We start from the raw sequence: 24,743 nt of genomic DNA, 5'->3' as shown, positions 1-24,743 counted from the left end.
GGTTTTCTCAGGGAGGCAGAAGCTCTTTGTTAGTAACGGCCATCCAAAGTGGCTTCTTCAGTGGAGCCAGGATAGAAATATCATTAGCAGCGAGGACCCAAAATACTCCCACAGGGGCAAATCCAAGTCCGGTTTTTCTAGCAATTCCCAATGAGAGGATGAAAGCACTCCATGGTCCTTTGCTGCCAGGATATTGAGAAAGAAGAGAATCCTGGAAGACCCCCTGTCACCAGATTGTGCAACTCTGTGTGGGAGGGAGGTAAAAATGGGGCCTAAGTGCTTGTCCACCACCCTGTGTGTCACAAGTACTCCTGAGGAATGGGGAGGGGCGGGAGGGGACTGACCCCAGGGACCTTGCTCCTGACAGGTCTTCTTAAACTTTGGGAGGATGGCAGGGTAACTCCCTGTGGACTGCAAGGCGTCTCTGGGCGCCTTGGGACCTGGAGAAAATCCTGGCTACATCAGTCAGTCAGTCTTCAGGGGATCCAGTGCCTAAATGAGTGTCTGTCCCCTGATCTCACCCCCGCTGGTTCGTGATTTGCAAGGCAAATCGAAGACAGACGCTGATGTTCTTGGACTGAAGTTCTGAAGCCTTCAGGATGCACTGTCACACCTTGTCACATACCCGCTCTCACCCTGTCCCCCAGCATCTGACACAGTACAATTCCCAGCACCCAGAAGGAAGGGGAGATGTGGACGAGGGGTTGCCACACACTGGCTGCTCTCCAAGGGCCCTACAGGCTCTCGGGATGCTGGGATCTTCCTGGGCTTTTATTCTCAAGTTTTCTCTTCCTCACTTAACTTGCCCTTGAACTGTACCACCACCACAGGATCTGTGAACACAGAAGTACACTGCAACTAGCAAGTGAACAATGCAGTGCCTGCCGCTGATGATCAAAGATAAATAACAGGAATAAAGAGGACAGAGACAGGAAGTTCAAATTGGTAGTAATGATAGGGGCAAAAGCCTCAAAAAAACTCACCACCTCCTCCTCCTTCCCCCCTCCTCCCCCTCCTCCCCCTCCTCTCCCTCCCCCCTCCCCCTCCTCCTCCTCCCCCTCCCCCCCTCCTCCCCCTCCTCCCCCTACTCTTTCTCCCCCTCCTCCTCCTCCCCCTCCTCCTCCTCCCCCTCCCCCTCCTCCTCCCCCTCCTCCCCCTCCTCTACCTCCCCCTCCTCCTCCACCTCCTCCTCCTCCTCCCCCTCCCCCTCCTCCTCCTCCTCTTCCCCCCTCTTTATTCTTTTAATTGAACTCAAGTCTTAGTGCTTGTCTGGCTTGCTTGCTCATGGCTCTACCATGCGAACCCTGCTTCCAGCTCAGCTTTTTGCTGATTCATTAGAAATAGAATCGCCAGGAATTTTCTACTCAGACTTTGAGCAGCAGTCCTCCGGGGCTCATCCTGAGTAGCTAGGATTGCAGGCAAGCGTCACCTGTGCCTGGCAGACCATCATTTTTGTAATTCCAGCGTGACTAGTTGAATAAGAAGGAACTTCACTGTTCTCTCACCAGTAAGAATGCTTCTCCCATCTGAATTGCTCCAAGACTTCATGAAACCCAAAAGATGGGTGAGGAGTGAGCAGACTTCAGACTGTGGAAGAGGAAACGAGGGCGGCGGCATCGCTTTCTTGTGGGAAACTCAATTCGTAGATCCTGAGAACATGAGCGTTCTGTTAACAAAAATCAAGTGAGTAAATTTTGTTATCCCCTATCTGTCTCTCTCATTTCACTTTTTGTTTCTTTTATATATGCAGTTTTGTCATGAACTCTGGTTTGATTTGGCTCACAAAGTAATTGTGTTTAGTTCACAAACTAATTGACAGTTCTCTTACTGGCTTTGTGGCTGTTTCTCTCTGTCTGTCTCTGTCTTTCTCTGTCTCTCTCTCTCTCTCTCACTCTGTTGCTCTCTGTCTCTGTCTCTGTCTCTCTCCAAAGTTGGTACCTATTTCTCATTGTGACAGAAGAGGGACCCTGACTTCCCTTTTTAAAATTATTATTAATAAGTTTTTTTATTGTGAAAATACCGTGCAGAGGGGTTACAATTACATGAGCAAGGTAAACTGACTTTCCTTAAAGGCATTGACCAGGGTTTATGAGACATTGAGAATACTAATTTCACAGTACGCTTTATTGGAAGTACCCTTGGATGTTTTAAAGGGGCAAGACGGGGCGGGGGGCAGACTCGTGGACTGCTTGATTGGCAGCTGACAGACCCTCCTCTCTGTACAGGCTGCCTTGAAAGGGGGGTTATCAACCAAGCAGCTCCTTTAGCAACCAACCAGACCGGCATCACGCAGCCTGGCTGCTCCACACCCTGACGCTGGACAACTCTTCCTAGTCCCGGTGAGGAAAGTCCAGGCCAGCTGGAGGATGCCTTCAACCATGACTACTACTACAGCCATGACTGCTGCTTCAGAAGCTCAGCACAAGTCATGCCATTCCAGACGACTTTTGCCAGCCCTGGAGACTTGGCTTTGGCCATGGCCGGCTGGGTGGACTGGACGGAGGGCCCCGCCATGCTGCAGCCATCCTCACTCGGGGCGGGGGGCCAGCCCCTCTGCAGGGACTCAGCGTCAGCCCTGCGAGACGTTAGGCCTCAGTAACAACTTCTTCCCAATGGCCTTTTAATGCCTACTGCTGGTCTTTGTTGTGAGTAGGGCCGGGTGAGCTAGTAACTGAGCAAAATTGGCAGCCGAGCAAGGAGATGGCTGAATGGTTTGAGAGGCAGCTGGGAGCAGAGCTAGTGAGGGGCAGGGACTCCGGAAGGTAAGGGGCTTTGAGACCAAGACAAGACACTGCCAAGAGTGGACCCCACGAGCCCTGACCACGGAAGAACTCCAGAGCACTGCCAAGGATAAGAGCTGAGGGTTGTCAGACCCAAAGCTCAAAGACCAGGACACTGGCTGCCGCGAACAAGGCACCTGCCACTCGAGCCCAGAGCCGTAAGCCTCGGAGGCAGCACTGAAGAGTCTCTGGCTGTGACAGCTTGCTGCCATTAGCTAGCTTTCCGGACTTCGTGCTGTAAACGTCTGGGTTGGAAAGCCTGCCTGTCAGCCTCTGGCATTCAAGGCTCGGGGATTCTAACACAGAACGCTGTACCCTGCTTATTTGTTACTTCCATACAAATCCACAACCAGACCTTCAGCCAGCCAGTTGTGATGCCGTAGTTAAACAGTAAATTGTTGGCAGCAAATTGTGAGTCCACTCACCTCCTTTATCGCTAAGGGGATGCCCGAAACCTTGGTCAACACGGAAGCCTATGGACTTTGTCTATCACAAAGATGCATATCTGTGACACAGCTGAATTTAAAAGTCAGGCATAGGAAGATATTCGCAGTAGCAACTAATAAAAATAAGCTAACAACTAAAATAGAATTGTAATAATATAAGTTGCTTTTACTTTTTCACTTAAAAGAAGTACTCCATAGCTTCCTTTTGGCATGTGCAAATGACAGACTCTTGGGTGGTTCTTAAGCCAAGAAAGTGCTACTTGAACACAAGCACTGTGACACATGGCAGTCAACCTAGAGGGTTCCTTACGACCAGTTCACAAACAGTCCATGTGGCGTGGATGTGCAAGTTGAGAGGCCGATTCAGATTCTGGGCAGGAAAAAGCAGGAATGTGAGATTTCATCATGCCCCTTAGAATGGTGTGCAATTTAAAACATATGAGTTGTTCAGCACTGGAAATTTCTATTCAATATTTTCAGACCACAGTTCACCACCCATATCTGAAACCCCAGAAGGTAAGTCTGTGGGTGTGCAGGACCCACCCTACCAAGTCATTCATTCCAATCCAGTTGCTCCCACTTCCTAGAAGAAACACCGGACTTGACTTGAAAATTTATGCAATTATGTCTATAAAAAATAAGAAAGAACACAATGATTGGTTTACTCTAAGTGTCATTATAAACAACTAACTTTGAAAAAGAAGATACTTTAATAAAAGATACCTAAATTCCAGATGCTGGTGGCTCACACCTGTAATCCTAGCTACTTAAGAGGCTGAGATCTGAGGACTGAGGTTAAAACCAGTCAGAAAAGGAAAGTCCCTGATACTCTTATCTCATTTAATCAATCAAGCATCAGGAAGTAGAGGTATGAATCAAATGGTAGACCATGAGCCTTGAGTATAAAAACTAAGGAACAGTGCCAGGGAGGGGGGAGGAAAGGAAGGAGGAGAGAAAGGGGAAAGAAAAGAAAGAAAAAGAAGGAAAGAAAGAAAGAAAAGGAAGGAAGGAAGGAAGGAAAGAAGGAAGGAATCACTCATAACACCTGATGAATAGGGATGGTCTATACTTTATAAAATAGATGATTGAAAGACAAGAATCTGCCATTGCATGTGTCTGGTTTAAACAAAAGGGTTTTTTAATTAGTTATTAGGGAGAGGATTTTGTTGTTTCAGCATAGTGAAAGAATTGGCTTCCACTTCCAATGGAAACATCAACCATTGGTCTATGAAGCTTCAAAGCCAGACCCTGACTTCCCCTTCTCTGACTCTGAAGATCCTGGTGGTGTTTTCCTTCCGTGGGAGGCTGTTTCGTCTCTGTGGAAACTCTGGATCCACCATCTTGGCTACATCTGCCTGTCGAACTGCGATCCTCAGGTCTCAGCCTCCTGAGCAGTTAGGATTACAGGCGTGAGCCACACCTCCCGGCTTTCACCTTGTACCTAGAAACATTATCTGAAACCTCATAATCCAACTGTTAACTTCAGCCTTTGCTTCTGCAGCTACTCCATGTCTCTTGGTCTTCATAGAGTTAGTTCGAGCCTGGCTCTGGATTAGGCTTTGGCTCAAGGGACTGTTGCGGCTGGCCTGATCGTCCATCCAGAGAACTAAAAACTTCCTCCATTTCATTGACGAAGTGTTTCGGTTGCCATCAGCCACATGCTCACCACAGTAACACCTTTCATTTCGTTTCAGAACGTTTCCTCTGCACTCACAGCTGGGCTGACTGGCAAAAAGAGGTCTAGTTTTCCAGCCTACCTCAGCTTTCTACATCACACTAAACTTAATCACTTATTTGTTAAACTTCAAGCGAGAGACGTGATTTTCCTTTGACTGGAACACTTAAGAGGACATTGCAGGATGACTGTGTGGCCATTTTGGTATGGTGACAATGACATAGGAGGCCCAGAGAGGGGGCGAGCTGGGGAATGGCTGACTGGGCAGAGGTCAGAGGGCACGCAGCATCCCTCCAGCGAGTTCTCGATCTTGCATGCATGTGGCTCCAGGCATCCCTTAACAGCAGCTGAGCACTGATCACAGATCATCGGCAATGATACAGCGATAATGAACAAGTGTTACTCTGGTGAGACCGTGATTCAGAGACACAAAGTGAACACACGTTATTGGAAAAATTACCAATACTCCCAACGCCTGATGTGGGCTTACCACTAAAGTTTAATTTATGAAGAACATAGTATCTGCACAGTAAAATCCAGTGAGGCATAATAAAACAGTCTGCCTGCCATGTAAGTTAGCTAGAGATGTTAACATACACAGCATGATGTGCAAATACTGTCATTATAGGAAGGATTTGGGTATCCATAGACTTTGGTATCCCTGTGGTCCTGAAACAAATGATACATAGATACCAAGAGATTACTGTATATTTCCTAAGGCAATGGCTGCTGAGTGCCCTTAGAAGTAGCTTAGGGTCCATTTGTGCATGGCATGTATGATTCAAGTTCAGTAGTATTTGCTTTGAAACATTAGGGTTGCACGAAGTGGTGGCTGATGATCAAGATTTGAATCCAGCTCATGCTTCCAGGAAAGTTCATGAGACTCTCACTTCCAATTAGCCACTAAAAAACTCAACGTGGAGCTGGGGCTCAAGTAGTAGAATGCTAACCTTGATCAAAATAACTCACAGGCAATGCCCAGGTCCTGAGTTCAAGATTCAGTCCTGGCACCAAAAAAAAAAAAAAAAATCAGTTGTTTATTTTTTAATCTATCTGAGCTAGGCAAGCTTTGAGTCATATGATCTTATTAAATAATTGGTTGTAGACACGGAAAAATGAACATCTGAAACAAGTTTGAGTGGGGAGGGCCTCGAGGGAGGGGGAAATGAATGAAAAAGGGAACAGGAGACAAATGCAGTCAGGGCACTCAGTGTCTGATGAAAGAAGTGAGAAACGCATCTGCGAGGCAGGAACATCCCGGACGGGGAGACGGACGGGAAGAGTGACCGAGCAAGAAGCACTGGACACCTGGATGGACATGAACTTCGATGGACATACTGTACGGCAGCCCCTTGCGTAAACTTTTGAAGAAGAGAACTTCTTAAAAATGCAATTTGTTTGTAGAAAAGCAGTTAATCAATGCCAGCAACCATATGCAGGCCCTTAACATTTTATCCAAAAATGTGATTCGTATCACTTACACGCCACCACAAATGACCACTCTGGACACTTGAAATCATTTACTCAAGACATTTTTATATAGGCTTGCAATTACAGCACAGGCATTAATAACAGAATGTATGAAAGCAAAGAACAGAAAGCCAGTGTTTGGGCCTTATAACAAAAGCTCTTCAAAAAAGTTACAGATAGGATTCCTGAACATTTGAGGAGAAACTAAAAGCACTATTGAACATTATAATACCAAACGGCATGTCATTTGGTTTGCAACAAGCAGTTATTATATTAATTAAATGTCTATATCCTGTGAGCTAAGACTTACTTAATGCATTTTACATTCAAGTTGAAATAATTCAGCACCATTTTAGTTTTAAGGATAAATGAAATTCTTTGTGTTTGAAAGTGGTCCAGGACTTTGCATAGCTGGAAATGAAATATAATTTGTTGAATATTTTGATGGTGTATATAAATTTAAAAAATAAAAAATATATAAAGGGGCACTTTTTATCAGTTTAAAATTCTATTAGTATCAAATAGGTTATTTTTAAAACAAAGTATTTCCTGACGACGAATTTAATGTTTTTGTGCAGTCTGCTAAAGATAAATTTTCCCTGCTAGGAAAACTCGGGAACCATGTTTCCTCTAAACCCTGAACATTGAGAATGTTTATAAATGTGAGATCATGTGAGATTTCAAAGAGAAACTGTTTGTACAAATAATGTTAGGTGAATCATTAGATATTGTTAATAACATTATTATATAAAAATATAAGGATTTTCAGCCAGGCACCAGTGGCTCACGCCTGTAATCCTAGCTACTCAGGAAGCTGAGATCTAGGCTTGTGGTTCGAAGCCAGCCTAGTCAGGAAGGTCTGTGAGACTTCTTATCTCCTCCAATTAACCACCAGAAAACTGGAAATGGCTCTGGGGCTCAAAATGGTGGAGTACTATTCTTCAGCAAAAGAGCTCAGGGATAGCGCCCAGGACCTGAATTCAAGCCCCACGACTGAAAAAGAAAAGAACGAACAAGAAGTTTCGGTGGTAGCTAGACTGAGTACGAGCCTTAAAGCCCATGTATGAGCCAAACTGCAGACCGCGCTAGGGCAGGCAGTAGGCTTGCTAAATGATTCCTATTTCATTCACAGCCTTTATCAATGCAAAAACAAGTCCCTTCTCAGCACTCAATGTTTGTCATTTCGACTCTTCCCTTAATAAAATTATTTAGAATGTGCTAAGACTGAATTGTGTTCTTCATTGTTCAACAACCTTTACCAGTGAATCATCTGTTACAGTAAGTGACTTCTAACACTGTGTCTCAAAACAACTGAGGTCTCTTCACTACTATGAAGTATTTAGGGATGTTCTCTGAAGGCGAAGAAACAAGAATATTTTGCTTCTTAATTGAAAAAAAAATTCTCAAAAGAATCCAAATAGTAGATGTTACATTTAAAAGACAGACATTTCGGGGATTTGAAACATATTTTTAATGATTAGAAATACATGTATGCATATAATGTTCAACTTGGCGTTTTTTTTGGTGCCTGTACTGGCTGGGGCTTGAACTCGGGGCCTTGTGCAGTGTACTGGTTTTATGTCTAAGACTGGTATTCTACCCCTTGAGCCACACCTCCATCCCTGGCATTTTACTACTTAATTGGAGATTAGAATCTCTTTGAGTTTTTCTACTTGAGCTGGCTTTGAATTGAGAGCCTCAGATCTTGGGCTCCTGAGTAGCTAGCATAACAAGTATAAGCTGCTGACATGCGGCATAATGCTAAACTTTTAATTTATTTTTGAAAAATAAAATACAGTTATGAGAAATGAAAGAGCTTAAAATAGAAATTTTATAGACACTTTCTGTTGTTAAAAATGAGTAAGGTAAACCAAATGCAAAAGTAGGGTCATTCTTGTTGTATATACTGAGGTTAGAGATGTTCTTTCTTATGTCCCAATTCCTGATGTGAGAGAATGACCTACACTAATTAGGATTTCAACTGATGATAGGTACACAGATTAAAAGCCTCACTGAAATGATTGGAAATGTGGTTTTCCATATTTTTCCATGATACTGGCTGGTTTTTAGGAGCAAATATCCTAGTGACACAATAGGGCTTAAGTCTGTAGATGCCAGTCTGGATTAATAGTAATACTGATAGTTTTTGGTGTTTGTTTTTAAAAACAACTATTTTCAAATATCTGTATCAGAAAAGATTATAATTTCAAAGAATCTCTTTCCAATCTTAAACTAAAAAGTAATTGAGGGCAAAGAAAAGCAATCCCATAGCTCAGACATCAGACAGAACCAAAGTTCTGTCTACACTCATTGCTGAGTGTGTACCTGGGCAGGCCAGGACTGAGCTCTGCTCTGCCTGCCCCTGCTAGCTGCCCATCTCGCCTCTCAGACCACGCTGTGAGCCCAGTGAGCACAGTATGGTATAGGTCATCACTCTGATGTAAAAGACATCACACAGCTTACTTTCACAATTCTAGTGTGTTCTTGGAATCTGAATATTGGTCAATGTAGGAAAGTTTCTGCTTAAGCACCACTAACATAAAAAGTTTAAATCGGATTTCTTTCCGCACCTTTTGAATGTCAGAAAAATGACGGCGTCTTCAAATTCTTTTGCCACCTTGAATTTCACAGTTTAAAATAGGATCACAGCTGACTGCTTGCGGAGCAGTCCTCAGGTCTGCAGGATTTCTTTCTTTCCCTCACTCACCAACTCCTCAAGTTCATCTGGCTTTGTGCTTTGCTATTTCACACTCAAAAACACGTACAACCAGAGTCCTCAACCTGCACAACCCAGGACAGCACCCCAACGTGATGGCAAACTATCTCGTCTAATCTGACTTAAAAGTCTTCAGCCTTCCTTTTTCAACATCTGAAGATTGAAAATGGAGAATGGGTGAAAATCTAGTGTGTTTTTCATTATTTCTTTAAAGACTTCGACAGGTTTGAGAGACTGTATAATTGTTGTGTGAAGGAGGATTTGGTTTTGGCTTGGACTGAACTAGGCTTAAGAGCAGGCTGTCTCTGGATGTAACATGTCTGTCCTCTGGCTTTCCAGCTACACAGTTGTCCTATGTCTGTCCATCTCCAGAATGGTAATTTACAGGATCCCACTATAAATACTTCTGCACATGAAAAAGTCTACAAATGAGTAGAGAAATATCAGTAAGTATCAGATAGAAACTGGGCGGCTGGGTCCTTTGATTCAATCCAAACCAAAAGTGAACTCAAGTCAGAATGAAACTGTGTGCTGGACAGAAAGAAAGATATCTAATTTTAAAATGTAAACATAGTTTTATATAGGGATGTAACTATTTCAATACATCTATAGGCATTGCTCTGCTATATAGAAATATCTCTTCATACCAATGGTAATGTGTTTCTTCCATTCTCAGCACCAAATCTGTCCCTGTTGAAACATATTTACACAGCAGGAGCCTCACTTCTAAATTAATTTACACTACAACACACATGAGCCCATGATTACACATATGAGCGCATTATTATGCTTCACGTAATGTTTCAGCACTTTAGGGACTAATCAAAATAGTGTTGGCTCAATCTTTAAGATATTATTTTTCCCTTTGGTAGTATTAGTTTCAAAAGAAGCAGAAGAAATTTAGATTTCTTTGAGAGAGTTGAGTATACACTTGCAGAATCAAAACGCTGAGTTATTCACAAAGTAATGTAAATAAGTGTTTAAAACTTCTTGAATAATGCTTATTTAAATATGCAAAATCCAGTTATTTTCTTTGTCGTAAAACAGTCCAAATAAAAATTCCTTTGTTGTTTTTCTGTCCTCTTTTCCAAAATAATGTAAATCCTACTGAAACTAATCTATTTTTTTTCCCACTTCAGAACACAGGAACTGAATTATCCACTGGGAGTTTGGCTTGCTTTTTTTTTAATACCTAGATTAAGAAAACAAAACAAAACAAGTTATTAACCTGATAATATTATAATTGGGTGCAAAAATACAATTAAAGTCTATCTTTAGAATACTGCATGTAGCAATTCCCTCCTCCTCAGCAAGAGACACACCTTGTGAAATTAGCGTTAATAGGTATCAATAGAGAGCATATGCCTGATGACTATAATCTTAATATTCATCATCAAAGAAATAGCCTCTGAAATGATCAAAAGTGAAGCAGGACGGAGGTTCCACCTTACCGCCACCACCAATCAGCTGAGTTAATTTCCCATAAAAGACAAGTACCATTCTATCAAGCAGTGGAGCCAGGCCTGCTGCTCTGCCTAGCAGTACTTCTTCTCCAGCATGGTTTGGATGCAGAAAGACACATTAAGAGGTAGAGATCGTGTCAGAGGAAATTCAATCAAGTACTGTTGTATTTAAATCTCGATCATATAAAGGAGTGACACAGATCAAGGTGCACTGTGCTCACAAACTGACATGTTGAACTGAACCCCCCTTTTACAACTACTTTAATAATGATCCTGAAACTCCATGTAAGGAAGACTAAAGCCCAAATCATAAACCACCCATTTCCAGAGAGCAAATTCTGTGAATAGAAGAGACCTTAACCACAGAACTAAAAAGGGCTTCCGAGTCACACAACCCAGTGTATTGTTCACCATGGAGATACATGAACAGAACACAGCTACTTACTGGGTGGTTTCTACACACCAATCAAATGCTCTCAAATACCTGACTGGCATGACAAACAACCAGGGACCCAAGAGTAATGTGCCATTAGAGGTTTTTGTTAAGCCTGGAACTTATCCATAGCCATCCGTCTGACCACCTGGCTTTAAGCAAGTTACACCCTCTGTTCAAAACCTTTTCAAGATACCCCTGGCCTCCAAGACAAAGTTCAAACTCTTCAGCTTGTGCTTCGAAACTCCCTTGACCTAGTTCCCACTGTGTGAGCCCAAAGGGCCTTTCCATCCTTTTTATCCAGCTCTTAATTCCATGAAGTTTACGCTTAGCCAAAGTAGAAGACTTCCCTTGGCAAACAGGCCCTGTATTTCCTCCTGACCTGACCCCTCCTCTCTCCCCTTGTGGTCCTCAGCCCTCAAGGCCAAGAAAATGGTGTCCTGAATCCCAGTTGGAAGGAGAATCTCCTTCTGAGCTCCGATCCCTAAGGTGAAAGTCAAAATACAAGGGCAAGCGATTCAGAAGGCGACAGGTTTTTCTCAAGAGAGGAGCTCGGCACATTTCATGCTACTGTACACAGCGAAAGCATAACCTTCTATTTTATTATGCATCACTAACTTAATTTTGCTTCATCCTATTTCCCTTTGGTCGATCTTCCTTTTGGGGGATGCGGGTCGGTTCTGGGGCTTGAACTCAAAACTTCTTGCTTTCTCTTGTTTCTTTTTTTTTTTCACTCAAGTCTGGGGCTTTACCACTTGGGCCATGCTGTCACATCCAGCTTTTTACTGGTTAACTGGTGACAAGAATGTCATGAACTTTTCTGCCCAATCTGGCTTCAGACCGTGACCCTCAGATCTCAGCCTACTGCGTATCTAGAATACAGCCATGAACCACCAGCATCCATCAACGCTGCTTATTAAAAATTCCATCCTGACTATGCATCCCAGGAGGTGATAAGTAGGGAATTAAGGAGAATCGATTCTGCAGTCACACAATACTTCTGCTGTCCTAGACCAACTAATGTCCAGAATGATCCAGTTGAATGACTCTTGCTATTTACAGCTAAGACATGCTTGACGTAAAACGATTCACCTCTCAAGATCTATTCTTCCTGGGAGGGATGCAGTCATACTTGAGAGTCATCAAACTTTTTCTAGACCTTCTGGTCTCACTGCATTTTCATTTATCTTCATGGAACTTTTCATCTAGCATTGTGACTACGCTGCTGTGTGGATTTCTCACTCCCTTTGCTCAGTAGTTTCTGTGTGAAGTGGGACAGGCCTGGATCTGGCCATCAGGGAATGGAACAGAGGCAAACATTAAACAGAAAAGCATGGCAGCTATTTCTTCCTTTGGATTAGTACTCTCTGATATCTGGAGTAGAACCTTAACAAGCATATTCTACAAAGTAAAAAATGAACACATAAACGGAAAATAAGTTAATACGTTAAGGAACTATAAAAATTGAGATGAAAACACTTCATTCTTACATGAAATTACATTCTGGATCTGGCTGCACACCATTTGAGCCTGACAGCCAGGCTTGTCTCCAGTCTGTAAACCTGCTCAGAGTGACTGCATTTGTTTAGTACTACCATCTCAGGGCTTGAGCTCCCTTGAGTGCTTTGACCATGGTTATTTATCACTGGCTCTGCTCCTCTAAGCAAATGAGGAACAGGGCCTCCTCCAAGGTCAACAAAGCCCAAGTCACAGTATGTGGCACTGTGGATGGAGCATGGGCTGGCCAGCCTTCATTTTCTCCTCATCAGGATGCAAGACTTAGGGCCAAATCTGCACCATCAGATTTAGGTGGACTTGGGAAAGTTTACCAATTACAGGCTCATGAGATGCAAACTGCTATTCCAGTTTCTGTATGAAAAGTGTGTGTGTGTGTGTGTGTGTGTGTGTGTGTGTGTGTGTGTGTGTGTGTGTGTGTGTGTGTGTGTGTGTGTGTGTGTGTCTTCAGGATCTTTCTCGCCCAGGTTGGCTTTGATTGATCCTCAGATCTTAGCCTCCTGAGTAGCTTGGGTTACAGGTGTGTCACTGACACCTGCCTCAGATCTTTCTACTGACTGTAACCTTCTTTTTAATAGCTCTTAAAGCTCTGTCTGGATGACCGAGGAGCACAGTGCCTGACATCCATACAGAGCTGATGCGTGTCACTGTCATTCTACGGTCTTATATTAGGAAGCTATCACAGGCTTCTGGTATCAAGGCAACAGGGAATAGGCAATACTTGAACGAGTAGGGCAGAACAGATGGACAGTTCCATCACAGAACCTCCTGACTGATATTTATCTGCTGCAGAAGTTTCCACATATATCCTCCTTCAGTAGGGTATTCCCTTAGTACCTGTTGTGGGGAAATGGAGTATGTAAAATCAGCCCAGGGAGAAAGGTCTGATAGCTTCAGTTGAATACTTTAACTCAGTGGTTGCCCAAATGTGCTGTGAAGAGCTCTAGGAATTTCTTCAGGGATTCCTCAGGGAATGTGGGAAACCCCACTTCTAAAGCTCCCACAAACTGGTCTCTGCTAGCCACTGGAACAAGACACAGCCGCCCTCCGCACCAGTGTTGGCCTTTCTCACGACCCTGTGACCTTTGGATACATCTTATCTTGAAAACTAAGCTTTAGGACGATTACAACCTTAATTCACCCTCCTTCCAAAGCACTGGAAAAAATAAAAGATAAACTCAAATGTTAGGTAGAGCTTATCTACGTAGGGATTTTTCTCTGTTGATTATCTGTTCTTGTAGATTCCTTCCTTAGATAGGGAGTCGACAGCAGAGAAGAAGTAGTGGGAGAATGCAGTCAGGAACGCAATGTGTATCCTACAAAATTCTTCAAACTCTTTGTTTAACGGCATAAACTGCTTTGTTAAATGGCAACTCTTGTAAAACTATTTTAAAATAGTTTTGTATCAAAAGGGGTAGGATGGAGTCAGGGGAGAAGGGTAGATGAATGAAGAATAGAGAAGAGAAAAGCCGGGCATCAGTGGCTCACACCTGTAATCCTAGTCATTCAGGAGGCTGAGACCTGATGTGCTGGTTCAAAGCCTCTTATCACCAATTAATCACAGAAAACGCCAGAAGTGGCACTGTGGCTCCAGTGCTAGTAGTGCTGGCTAGCAAAAGGAGCCCAGGGACAGTGTCCAGGCCCAGAGTTCAAGCCCCAGGACTGGCAAAAGAAAAAAAAAAAGATTCCCGTTGAGTATCATGCCTGGCAAGGAAGTAAGACTCTGGAAAGAAATGACTCACGGGGAAATGGTGCAGCCTGAGGCGTAGGCATGGTGTCCTGTGTAGCGAATGTCGCAGCGGACAACGTTGTTACTGTAGTCGGATTCAGGCACCAAATAGCTGGGGTTGACACTGACCTAGACACCAACAGCCAGGTGTTAAGGACTTCATCGTCACTAAATACTGCTTTTTATTTGTTTGTATTCCATCGCGCCACCCCAAGGAAACTGGTGACAAAGTATTTCACTAGACCAAGCAGGAAGTTTACGTTAATCAAGCTGACTCCATCCCGGAGACATCACACAAGGAAAATGAACAATTCCCCAAACGAATTCCCCCTTTCTTCTCTTTCTTCCTTCTTTTCTTTCTTTCTTGCTTGTTTCTCTCTCTCCCTCCTTCTCTCTCCTCCCTCCCTCCCTCCTCCCCGCCCTGCCTCCCTCCCTTCCCTTTTTATTTGTCTTGTGTGTACTCCAGTACTGAGGCTTAGACTCAGGGCCTAGGCCGTTCCTCCGCTTTTTCACTCAAAGCCAGCACTCTACCACTTGAGCCACGGCTCTAGCTTTTTAGTGGCTAACTGAACATAAAAATCTCATGGACTTTCCTACCTACCTGGGCTAGGCTGGCTTTCAACTACAATCCTCAGATCTCAGCCTCCTGAGTCGCTAGCATTACAGGCCTGAGCTATCAGCACCAGGCCCTACAGATTGTTTCTTTTTAATGAGAAATGTTTCATTTATCTAATTTTCTTAGAAACTATCTGAAAGTAACGTATGTGAAATTGCTTCCAAGGCCAAAATGCTTTAAACATTTAAAATCCCAAGAGCAGGCCTGATTTACGTTTAAATAAACTACCTATTTTAAAGGTTACCTTTAGGATGTAGTTTCCGGGTTGCACATCTGTGATATCAATCCACTGGCAATCTATGTCTGCTGCATAGGTATCATAGCAACCAGGACTCAATCCCTAAAACAGATAACACAGAGCACACATAAGTGATCGCATGGGATAGTTCTGACTATGCTAGATGATACGCTATTATTTGCTAAGTAAATTTTAAGTACCTACAAGAGTTTGACATAAAACTATACTTCTAGCCCATCTCTCTTAAGTATACATTACTCAGCCTCACAGTTTCTCCAAGTAAAACGGATATAGGATTACAGTAAGTATAGCTTACACACACCTCAGTTTTTAAAAGTAATTGGTAACCAGTGATACATGACTAAACAGACTCCCATTAAAATTCTAGAATATTATTAGTTTAAGAATAAAGATCATGGACTGGGAAGGTGGCTCAGTGCTTTCATGAGGCCCTGGGTTCGATTCCTCAGCACCACATAAACAGAAAACGCCGGAAGTGGCGCTGTGGCTCAAGTGGTAGACTGCTAGCCTTGAGCTGAGCTGAGGGACAGCGTTGAGGCCCAGAGTTCAAGCCCCACAACCAACCAAAAAAAATAAAGGAATAAAGATCATTTAGTAATTAATTTAGTTCAAATGTTCTATTAGTGAAATCCTCTCTAATTCCACCCTAGTAGAAATTAACTTCTGGAAATTCTTTTTTTTTGGTTATGCTGCTTGAATTCACGGCCAGGATGCTCACTGTCCCTGAGCTCTTTTTGCTCAAGGTTAGCACTCTACAACTTTGAGCCACAGCACCACTTCTGGTTGTCTGGTGGTTATCTGGAGATAAGAGTATGGACTTTCTGGCCCAGGCTGGCTTTGGACTCTATCCTCCGATCTCAGCCTCCCAAGTAGCTAGGATTGTGGGTGTGAGACATCAATACCTGGCTTAAGTTATGCATTATAACAGTGGCATGTAAAAAACAAAGAATATATCAACGAGAAATTATAGGCTTCCTAAGTCTGTATTGTTATTTTTAAATACTTTACATTAGTTTTAGAGAGGAGGATTTCAGTACTAAGTATTAGGTACCATAGTTTATTTTAAGCTTGTTATATAGAGAAATTTAATTCTCACCACTACATGATGCAGATGCCATCAGAGTCTCCAGCTTATACATAAGGAAATCAAGGCACACGAATGTCAAGGAACTCATTCAAGTATGTCACAATGAAACCTCTTGCACAGCTAATGGATAATAGGAAATACTACTACTACTAACTTGTCACGAGTGTACAGCTAGTGAGTGGCTGAGCTCTCTTTTGGGTTTTTTTTCTTTTTTGTCTGTACTAGAAATCGAATTCAGGTCCTTACATTTGCTAGGCAGCCACTCTCCACATTAGCCACATGTGCAGTCCTTTATGTGATGGTTGTTTTTGAGATAGTCCCTGCTTCCTCTTCACGGGCCTGAAACCAGTAATCACCTGACCCAGTCAGCAAAGGATGCCAGACTCTGGGGTCACGTCCTCATCCGCTGAGGTCACTAGAGTCTGAGGTCACGTCCTCATCTGCTGAGGTCGCTAGAGTCTGAGGTCACGTCCTCATCCGCTGAGGTCGCTAGAGTCTGAGGTCACGTCCTCTTCTGCTGATGTCGCTAGAGTCTGAGGTCACGTCCTCATCTGCTGAGGTCGCTAGAGTCTGAGGTCACGTCCTCATCCGCTGAAGTCACTTCCTAAGCCGCCCAGCCACGCCTCCCCTGCGCAGTGAGTGGTTCCCTTGGCTCTGAGGTCACTTCCAATACTTCAATGTTGATGAGGTCCCGCCTCTCGTCTTGCTCATGTAATGCCACTCACCACAGTCCCCTCCTCTTTTTCTCCTCTTCTCTCCCCGCACACCTCCATCTTGCTCTCCCTCTCATAAACTCTTTTCTGCCTGAACCATGTGGCGGTCCCCTTTCGGTGTACCTTCCACTACTTGAGCTGGTTTTCAGTTTAAAGGCTTCACAGCAAAGAGTCTATGTTCTTAGCTACCAAACTGCATCTCATGTCATAATCATTGAAACACCATCTTCAGTGAAGGAGACAGAAATATGCCCAGGCTAGCAAATGCCACACCATTCACAGGCTAAGACAGTCACTTCAATAGTAAATGAATGTCTGGTACAGGCTGAGAAAAGAAAAGTACCAGAAAGATAAAGCCCATCCTCTCAAGACAGTTACAGCCTTGAGAATGTCCTCTATTGAAGTCTGCTAGGGTATCTTTATTTTTAAGTTGCTCTTCATAAAAAGTTTTAATTGCTATATTTTTATTCTTATAGTGGTCTAGAATAAATTTAGAAAATAATATGCTGTAGTCACTTAACTTAATTTAATTTCAGCACTCAATAGTATCCACTTTATCACCCAAGTACAGGCCAAGTCATCTCTATATGCTTTGGTAATGCTGGCTGGACTGTAACTGGATTTGGAAAGAATGAGACAGAATTGGGCTGTCATGTCCTATGGACTGTGACTGCACAGATGGTCCAAACTGAAAACTACCAGGGGACCACAGCCACGAGAGCGTATTCCACCGGGATTACCTGTTTCTGACCTTGGTCCATACATGCTATGGGATGAGCAGCAAATACATCATCAAGAGCGTTCAGTCTGATCCCAGCACAAAATTCTGTGGGCCATGTGTTCTTGGTAAATTTTGGTTGCTGCTATTACTTCTGCTACTACTACACTTGCGAGATTGTAAATACTTAATTGGATGAGATGTCCACTGAAGCCAGGTTTAAATATGCTCCTTTCAAGTCTGTTTTTAAGTGCACAGAAATGAGCCAGTGGTTTGTGCCCATCACCACAGCTACTCAGGAGGCTGAGGTGGAAGGATCACTTGAGCTCGACCAGCCCAGGAAACATAATGAGGTCTTGTCCAAATAAGTAAATAAGAAGGAAACGGAAGAGGAGGAGAGAGGGGGAGGGAAAAAGAGAGGGGGGGTAGGGGAGAAAGAGAGGGAGGACAGGGAAGAAAGAGAAGAGAGAAAGAAGAAGGAAGGAAGGAAAGGAGGGAAGGAGAGAGGGAGGGAAGGAAGGAGGGAAGGAGGGAGGGAGGGAGGGAGGGAGGGAGGAAGGAAAGGAGGGAGGGCAGGAGGAAGGACTAGGAGTAATCCACTGGCAGGATTCAAATATAAGTTTTGATTATTTGAACCGGACAATAAAAAGTGGAGTCACTAATGCTATAGTGTTATAAAGCAAGCAGACATTTCACGGATTCAAAGTCAAAATATAAAAACAGAACCTTAGCTCAGACTAAGTGAGTTATTCGGTTTTAACAAAACCTGTTTACTTCATGAAATGAATGAGGTAATGTAACAATAATTTTAGCATTACAAATGGACTATATAAATTTAAAGTCTAAGAGTTACATGAGTATAAATTTAAAGGAGATATGCCTACTTTTATGACTGAATGCATTTAAGCAGTGTTCTAATAAAACTAATCTAAGTCAACATTACTGGTTATTGACACTGACCTAACTTTTTAAAAAATGCTTATAATAGTTAAGCAGGGCATACGCAGAGGACAATTAACAAGAAAACTAGGGTAAGTAAAGAATCAAGTCCCACCAGGAAGAGAGCAACTAGAATGCTAAAATCACATACCACCCAGATTCAAATATTGCAGCCCAGAAAGAAATGTTCTGGACGTTTGTTTAAGCGTGGCAAGCAGACTGGAGGTCTGCCATCCTGTGGCTATGGACCTCAGGGATCATGAAAGATAGGAACCCCACGTGGGCCCACGTACCATGGGTGGATCGCCTCTCCTTTGACTTGAAGAGTAAGTACGGGCCCACACATGTCAGATTTAACCTTTCCTCCTCCCAACTGCTATTATGGTCTAAACTCAAGGGAAAAAAAATGGCCAGTAACATTTAGGTCACCAAGAGCTTCCTACCACAGCCTTGGAGTTGGCTTCCCGGGACGCCAGCTGTGGAGCCTCGTGCCCTGGACGGTGTGCACTCACTGCTCTTGGCCAACATCTGGGTGGGAGTAAAATTACAATATCCCTCTACAAATTAGGGTTTCAAATGGAAATAAAGATATGGCTTTGAACTGACACACATTTTCCAATTATGAGACACACAAACTGCTTGGCTCAGCACTATTTTTTTAAAAACCCCATCCAGTCGACATCTGACATCAATTACACTGTAGGCTTAAATATATGTGTGTAACAAAAAAAGAAACGTGTCCTGTTCTTCTTAATCAGAGACAAGGTTCACAGTGATTTTAAGAAACAATTTCCTGTCCTATTGCTAACTCCAACTGCTATTCTGATTCAAATATGATAGGAAGAAAATGGAATGGCTTTGCGGGTGAGAAAACCAAGGTATGATGTCAACAGTTACACACAGCCAATTAAAGAATACAGACTGAATGCAGATGTTGTGAAGTACTCACGAATTTCAGAGTGGATTTCTGCTTTTCACGGGTGGAATATAGCAAGGACCACACAGCCTTCTGTGATCAGGAACTACATGCCTAGCTGAAAACACTCAATATTTTGCATCATCGAGTTGTCATTTCCCAGTTCGTTTCCATCTTGACATATTAGCCTCGAGGCCATTTATTTAAAAAGAAAGAAAGACAGAAGAAAGAAAAGGAGAAAAGGAGGGAGGGAGGGAGGGGAAGAGTCTATGACCTGGTTTTCTCTCAAAGCCTATGCATTCCTGAATTACAGTGCTAATTTACCTGTGTGTGTGCGGTACATGCAAATCGCCTGTGGTAACCATAGTCACAGGAGGTGTCCTCAAGGCAGAAACTGGCTTTGTGGCCTTCAGCCACTCTCCTCTGAGTGTTGGCATCCAGCAGGTCATAGTGGCTGAATTCATCCATGCTGTGATAGTGTCTAATATCCCACAGGACAAAGAGATTGTGGTGAGTTGCACGTATAAAAAGCACAAGGCTATTCCATTCTCGATCACCTTAAAATTGAACCCAAGACTGGCAGCTCACAATGGGCTTTTCCACTCATGGCTGATGTGGCACAACTGGAGCCACACCTCCACTTCTAGCTTTTTACTCACTAATTGTAGATAAGGGACTCATGGTTTTGTCTACACAGGCTGACTCCTGGTCTGAGCAGGAGATGAGAGCTAGGATTATAGGCATGAGGCACCAGCACCTGGCTAAATTTATCTTCTTCAAGGGAGATTCAGCTTAGATTTTTTGCCCCTAGGGATAGAAACGTTATCAAAATTGTGAGCTCTTAACTTTGCTTCTAGGCAAAAAGGATCTGCACGAGTATTTTTCTTCCCTTGGACATCCTGTTGAGCTGAATAGATGGTGCTGTGTCTGTGTGCAAGTAAAACTTGTGAGTTCTCTCCTCTGTCTCCCCCAGCTGCCACTTCTCATGCTTCATTCAAACAAAAGCAGCACCTTAGAGTTCTCACACATTTATATTTTAATGCAAATACAAGAAAGTAGTAATGATGTATACGTTACTAGCATTTAAATAGCATATGATATATCTTATCTGGAAATAAGATATTTCTTAGTGAGGTGCCAGTGGCTCATACCTGGCTACTCAGGAATCTGAGATCTGAGGAGCACAACTTTGAAGTCAGCCTCAGAATACAAAGCCAAGAAATAATTATTTTCAATTAACTAGCAGAAAGCCAGAAATACAGGTGGTAGCGCAAGTGATAGAGAGCATCAGCCTTGAGCAGAAAAGCCAAGCAAGAACATAAGGCCCTGAGTTCAAGCCCTTACTGGCAACACACACACACACACACACACACAGAAAGAAAGAAAAGAAAGTGTATCTCTCTTATCTGCATGAGTATCTCATACCCCCTTTTCTCCTTTCATTCAATGGAAAGTGCTAGGCTATTCTTCGCCAATGAGAAAAATGAGACAGGACAGACATTTCGGAACATTTAAAGCCATACATCAGGATTTCCAGATAATAAACACCTGGACAAGTTACAAGGCAAATAATAGCATTACTTGTGTAACTTAGACTTTAAATATTTTCAAACTGAAAATCATCACATTTAGAACAGATCAGGCAAGCAGTCTAGGTTTGATATAGGCCTTTAAAAATATGGAAATGTACAAGGTCATGAAGTGTACCAGATACTATTCTTTGTGAAAAACGGCACACAGTCTTTATTAAATGCTATTTAATGAAAACTGTAGACGACCTTGGCTATAGTAGATATTTTGTGAAATTCTATCTATAGTAGATTAAATTTTACTGAAGTCGATTGTTGTGTCCTCTCCATAGCTTGAAAGAACTAAGTTTCTAATTCAAAAGACAATGAGGTCTCCTCTTTGTGACCTAGGTTTCTAATCTATACCATGGAGTGTATATTTCCACAGCTTAGGATGGATGAATGGATAGATAGATAGATATAGCCAGGGTTGGTGGCTCACACTTGTAATTCTAACTACTTAGGAGGTTAAGATCATAGCCAGATCAGGAAGAAAAAGTTTGGGGGACACCTATCTACAATTAACTAGAAAAAAAGCCCGAAGTGGAGCTGTGGCTCCAGTGGTAGAGTAGCAGCCTTGAGTGACAAAGTCAAGGGAGAGAGCCAAGCCCTGAGTTTAAGCTCCAGTACCAAAGCAAAGAAACAAATAAAAGAAGAAATAGGACATATAAAAAGACAATGTGACTCAATAGTGGATAGATTATATTAAAAACTGATTCCTTTGATTGTGTCAAATTGAATAAAGTCTACATGCTGTGAATGGTGAATTCCTCTGTTGGGGTAAGAAATAAGCCTCATTGTCAGATAATGAATCCTGCGAACTTATGAAAGATTGGCCTGTGGGCCGCTCAGGAGGCCACGCACTTACTGGTGACAACTGTGCCATTCCCAGGAGTATCTCGGACGGCTGGGCAGGAAGTCAGATGTCCCTTGGTTTTTTACTCTTTGGGGAAATCGTAGCAGCACCCTGTGATCATAGTCTCTCACGTCTCCCCTGTAGGCTGAGCTAGGGGTGGGGGAAAAGAAATTTTTTTTTATTTTTAAAACTCAATCATCTTTAAATGGCTGTACAAAGAGGTTTGGACTCAACCCGCCAGTCCTGTGCACCTTGCATGGTCCTCTCCTCCCTCTGTCCCAGCCCCCCTGGTCCCCTCAGGGTCCCCACAGGCCCGCTTCCCACAGATGTGCACTGTATACTATGAGTATATTCACCCACCTCCCTCTCCCCTCTCATCTGCCCGCTCCCTCCTCCCTTTATCTCCTACTCCTAGCAGATAGGACCTATTTCTGCTTCCTGGTATTTTGTTGTTGTTGTTGTTGTTAACATGTTCATTATTCAAAGGGATTCACCTCAATCTGTCATAATTTAGTCAGTCTGGTCTTGCCTGTCAGTCTGTATGTGCACAACTTAGACCCAACTTCAGAATATCAATTAAAGACACACCCGTGAACACAACCCATCCATGGCAATGTCCCCACACCCCCTTCCCATGCCACCCAGGCTATTGCCATCGTGAGGGGCTGGGTCCTAGAAGAGCCCTGGAGAAGTCAGCACTCAGTGAACACGCCAATCAATGAGCGCAGAAGCCTGTGGAACGCGAATGCAAAAACACGGTGAGATCCACACCAAAAATCTACACGCAAGCAGTAAACCGTCTCTAGGGTGAGTCCTGGTTGGACCCTGTGAATACCGAGACAAGCAGAACCAATGAGCCCTAAGGGTGAAGAACTTCGAATTTAGCCAAACACTGCTTCCTCGATGGATGACCAAGATAAACTGGGAAATGCGCAGGAGCAGATGAGGGTGGTGAGCTTCGCAGTTCACCCTCTCCAGCTCCGAGTCCCTGCTGTCGAATGGTGCTGACGTCGAATGGTGTGAGCGGTGCCAGGGCTCAGGATGGAGAATGGACTTCGTTTCTCTCTCGTTCCCCCTCCAGTCTGGCTGACGGCACGGGGCTCAGCGTTAAGCAGACGGGCAAATGAGCCCGGCAAATGAGGCCTCCAGGCTGGGACAGGGCCTGGCTCCCTTCACTGACTGCCACCCCCCCCCCCCGCGGGGTCCCATGGAGACGTCTCTGCCCCTCGGCTGGCCCGGGGCGCGGCTCGGAAGACCCCACTCCGAACGAGCCGGGGGTCTTTTCCTGAAGGAAGACAAACCAAGGCGGCCGGCCGCGGCCAGGGGCGCACTCTCGCCCCGCCCCCCCCGCCTGTCCGCCCCGTCTGCGCGGCGGCTCCGGCTTCGTAGTCGGGGCGGGGGGGGGGGGGGGAGACTCGGGCTCCGGGTCTGCGCAGGGCGGCGCCGGACCCCGATCTGCGCTGCCGTCGGAAGGGGGGACTCTGTCTCCAGACGCGCGCACCCTGGGGCCCACTCCCCCGCCCCCGAGCCCCCGGCACCCCGCCCCCGTACCTGGCCAGGCAGTTCTCCTCGGCGGCGCAGCGCAGGTTGTACATGGCCATCTTCTGCACGTACGTCGAGGCTTGGATGTAGTAGGGGTCGGGCACCAGGTCCGGGAGACCTGAGGACGGGAAGGACCGGCGGGCTCGGGCGCCGTCCCTCCCGGCCCCGGCCCCGGCCCCGCGCGGGGGGAGGCCCGGCGCGCGGCTTACCGTACTGGAAGTAGCCGGTGCCGTAGCCCGGGCGGTGGCGGCTGCCGGGCCGCGGGCGCTCGTAGGTGTCGTAGTAGTTGTAGTAGGGGTTGTCGTCCGAGTACTTGTACGGGTTGTACGGGTCGTCGCCCACCATGCGGTCCACGTGGCTGGGCGGCCGCGGGCTGCCGGCGGGCGGGCGCGGCTCCGCGGCGCCGCGGGCTCCGGAGGGCGCGCGGCCGGCCTGGAGCCCGGGGCGGGCGGCGGCGGGCGCGGCGGCCCCGGACGCGGCGGCCCCGGACGCGGCGGCCCCGGACGCGGCGGCCCCGGACGCGGCGGCCCCGGACGCGGCGGCCGTGCGGTTGTCGCGCAGCAGCAGGACGGGCGTGCGCGGCGGCGGCGCGGCGGCGGCGCCCGGCTCCCGGCGGCGCTGCGGCCGGTACTGCGAGCCGAGGCTCAGCAGGCTGAACACCTGCCCGTTGTTCTCCCACCGGATCGTCTGGCGCCAGGCGCCCGGCGCGGCGGGCGGCGCGCAGCGGAGCAGCGGGCAGAGCTGCAGCGGCCCCAGCAGGAGCACCGTCCAGGCCCAGCGCATCGCGGCGGCCGACGGGCGGGCCTCCGTCGGGGCGGACGCGGCTGGGGCTGGGGGATCAGAGCCGGGCGCGGTCCCCTGCCCCCGGGCCGGGCCGCGGGGTGGACGGCCGCCCGCTGCCCACCGTCCCCGCGGCGCGCGCGCGGCCCTCGGGTGGCTCAGTCCCGGACGGCGCCCGGGGCTCGGGAGCGATCGGTCGCCGGAGGCCGGAGCAGCGAGTGGAAACCCGCGGGCGGGCGGCGGAGAGGCACGAGCCGTCCCGGGCCAGCGCCGTCCGAGCGCAGAGTGCGACTGGAAACGTGCGCGGCGGCGGACAGCTCCCGGCGGGCCCCGCCCTCCCCTGCGCCCCCCCCTGCGCCCTCCCCGCCCCGCGCCCCCCCCCCCGCGCCCTCCCCGCCCCGCGCCCCCCCCCGCGCCCCCCCCCGCCCCGCGCCCCCCCCCGCGCCCCCCCCGCCCCGCGCCCCCCCCGCGCCCCCCCCGCCCCGCGCCCCCCCCGCGCCCCCCCCCGCCCCGCGCCCCCCC

At 46.0% G+C, this 24,743-nt stretch overlaps 1 protein-coding gene across 1 annotated transcript; it reads right to left on the bottom strand.

Moving 5' to 3' along the window:
- Nucleotides 1-14,236: 14,236 nt before the first annotated feature.
- On the bottom strand, nucleotides 14,237-24,224 carry Lox (lysyl oxidase). The gene is made up of 6 exons (XM_042674648.1): nucleotides 23,651-24,224; nucleotides 23,451-23,559; nucleotides 21,912-22,049; nucleotides 19,800-19,956; nucleotides 15,088-15,183; nucleotides 14,237-14,356 (listed from the first exon to the last, which is right to left on the bottom strand). The coding sequence occupies exons 1-6, from the start codon at nucleotides 24,222-24,224 to the stop codon at nucleotides 14,237-14,239; spliced, it is 1,194 nt and encodes a 397-aa protein (XP_042530582.1).
- Nucleotides 24,225-24,743: the final 519 nt, after the last annotated feature.

The sequence above is a fragment of the Dipodomys spectabilis genome, unplaced genomic scaffold (genome assembly GCF_019054845.1).
Source record: "Dipodomys spectabilis isolate Male_0828 unplaced genomic scaffold, ASM1905484v1 ptg000019l, whole genome shotgun sequence".
Lineage (NCBI taxonomy): Eukaryota > Metazoa > Chordata > Mammalia > Rodentia > Heteromyidae > Dipodomys > Dipodomys spectabilis.
Note: the sequence above shows the minus strand (reverse complement) of the source record. Positions and strands in the feature narration are given on the sequence as shown.

Coding starts and splice junctions, on each gene's coding strand:
- Lox (XM_042674648.1), bottom strand. CDS start 24,224: ATGCGCTGGGCCTGGACGGTGCTCCTGCTGGGGCCGCTGCAGCTCTGC. Junction 19,957..21,911: donor GAATGGCACAGTTGTCACCA/GTAAGTGCGTGG, acceptor GTGGGATATTAG/ACACTATCACAGCATGGATG. Junction 14,357..15,087: donor CCGGAAACTACATCCTAAAG/GTAACCTTTAAA, acceptor GTTGGTGTCTAG/GTCAGTGTCAACCCCAGCTA.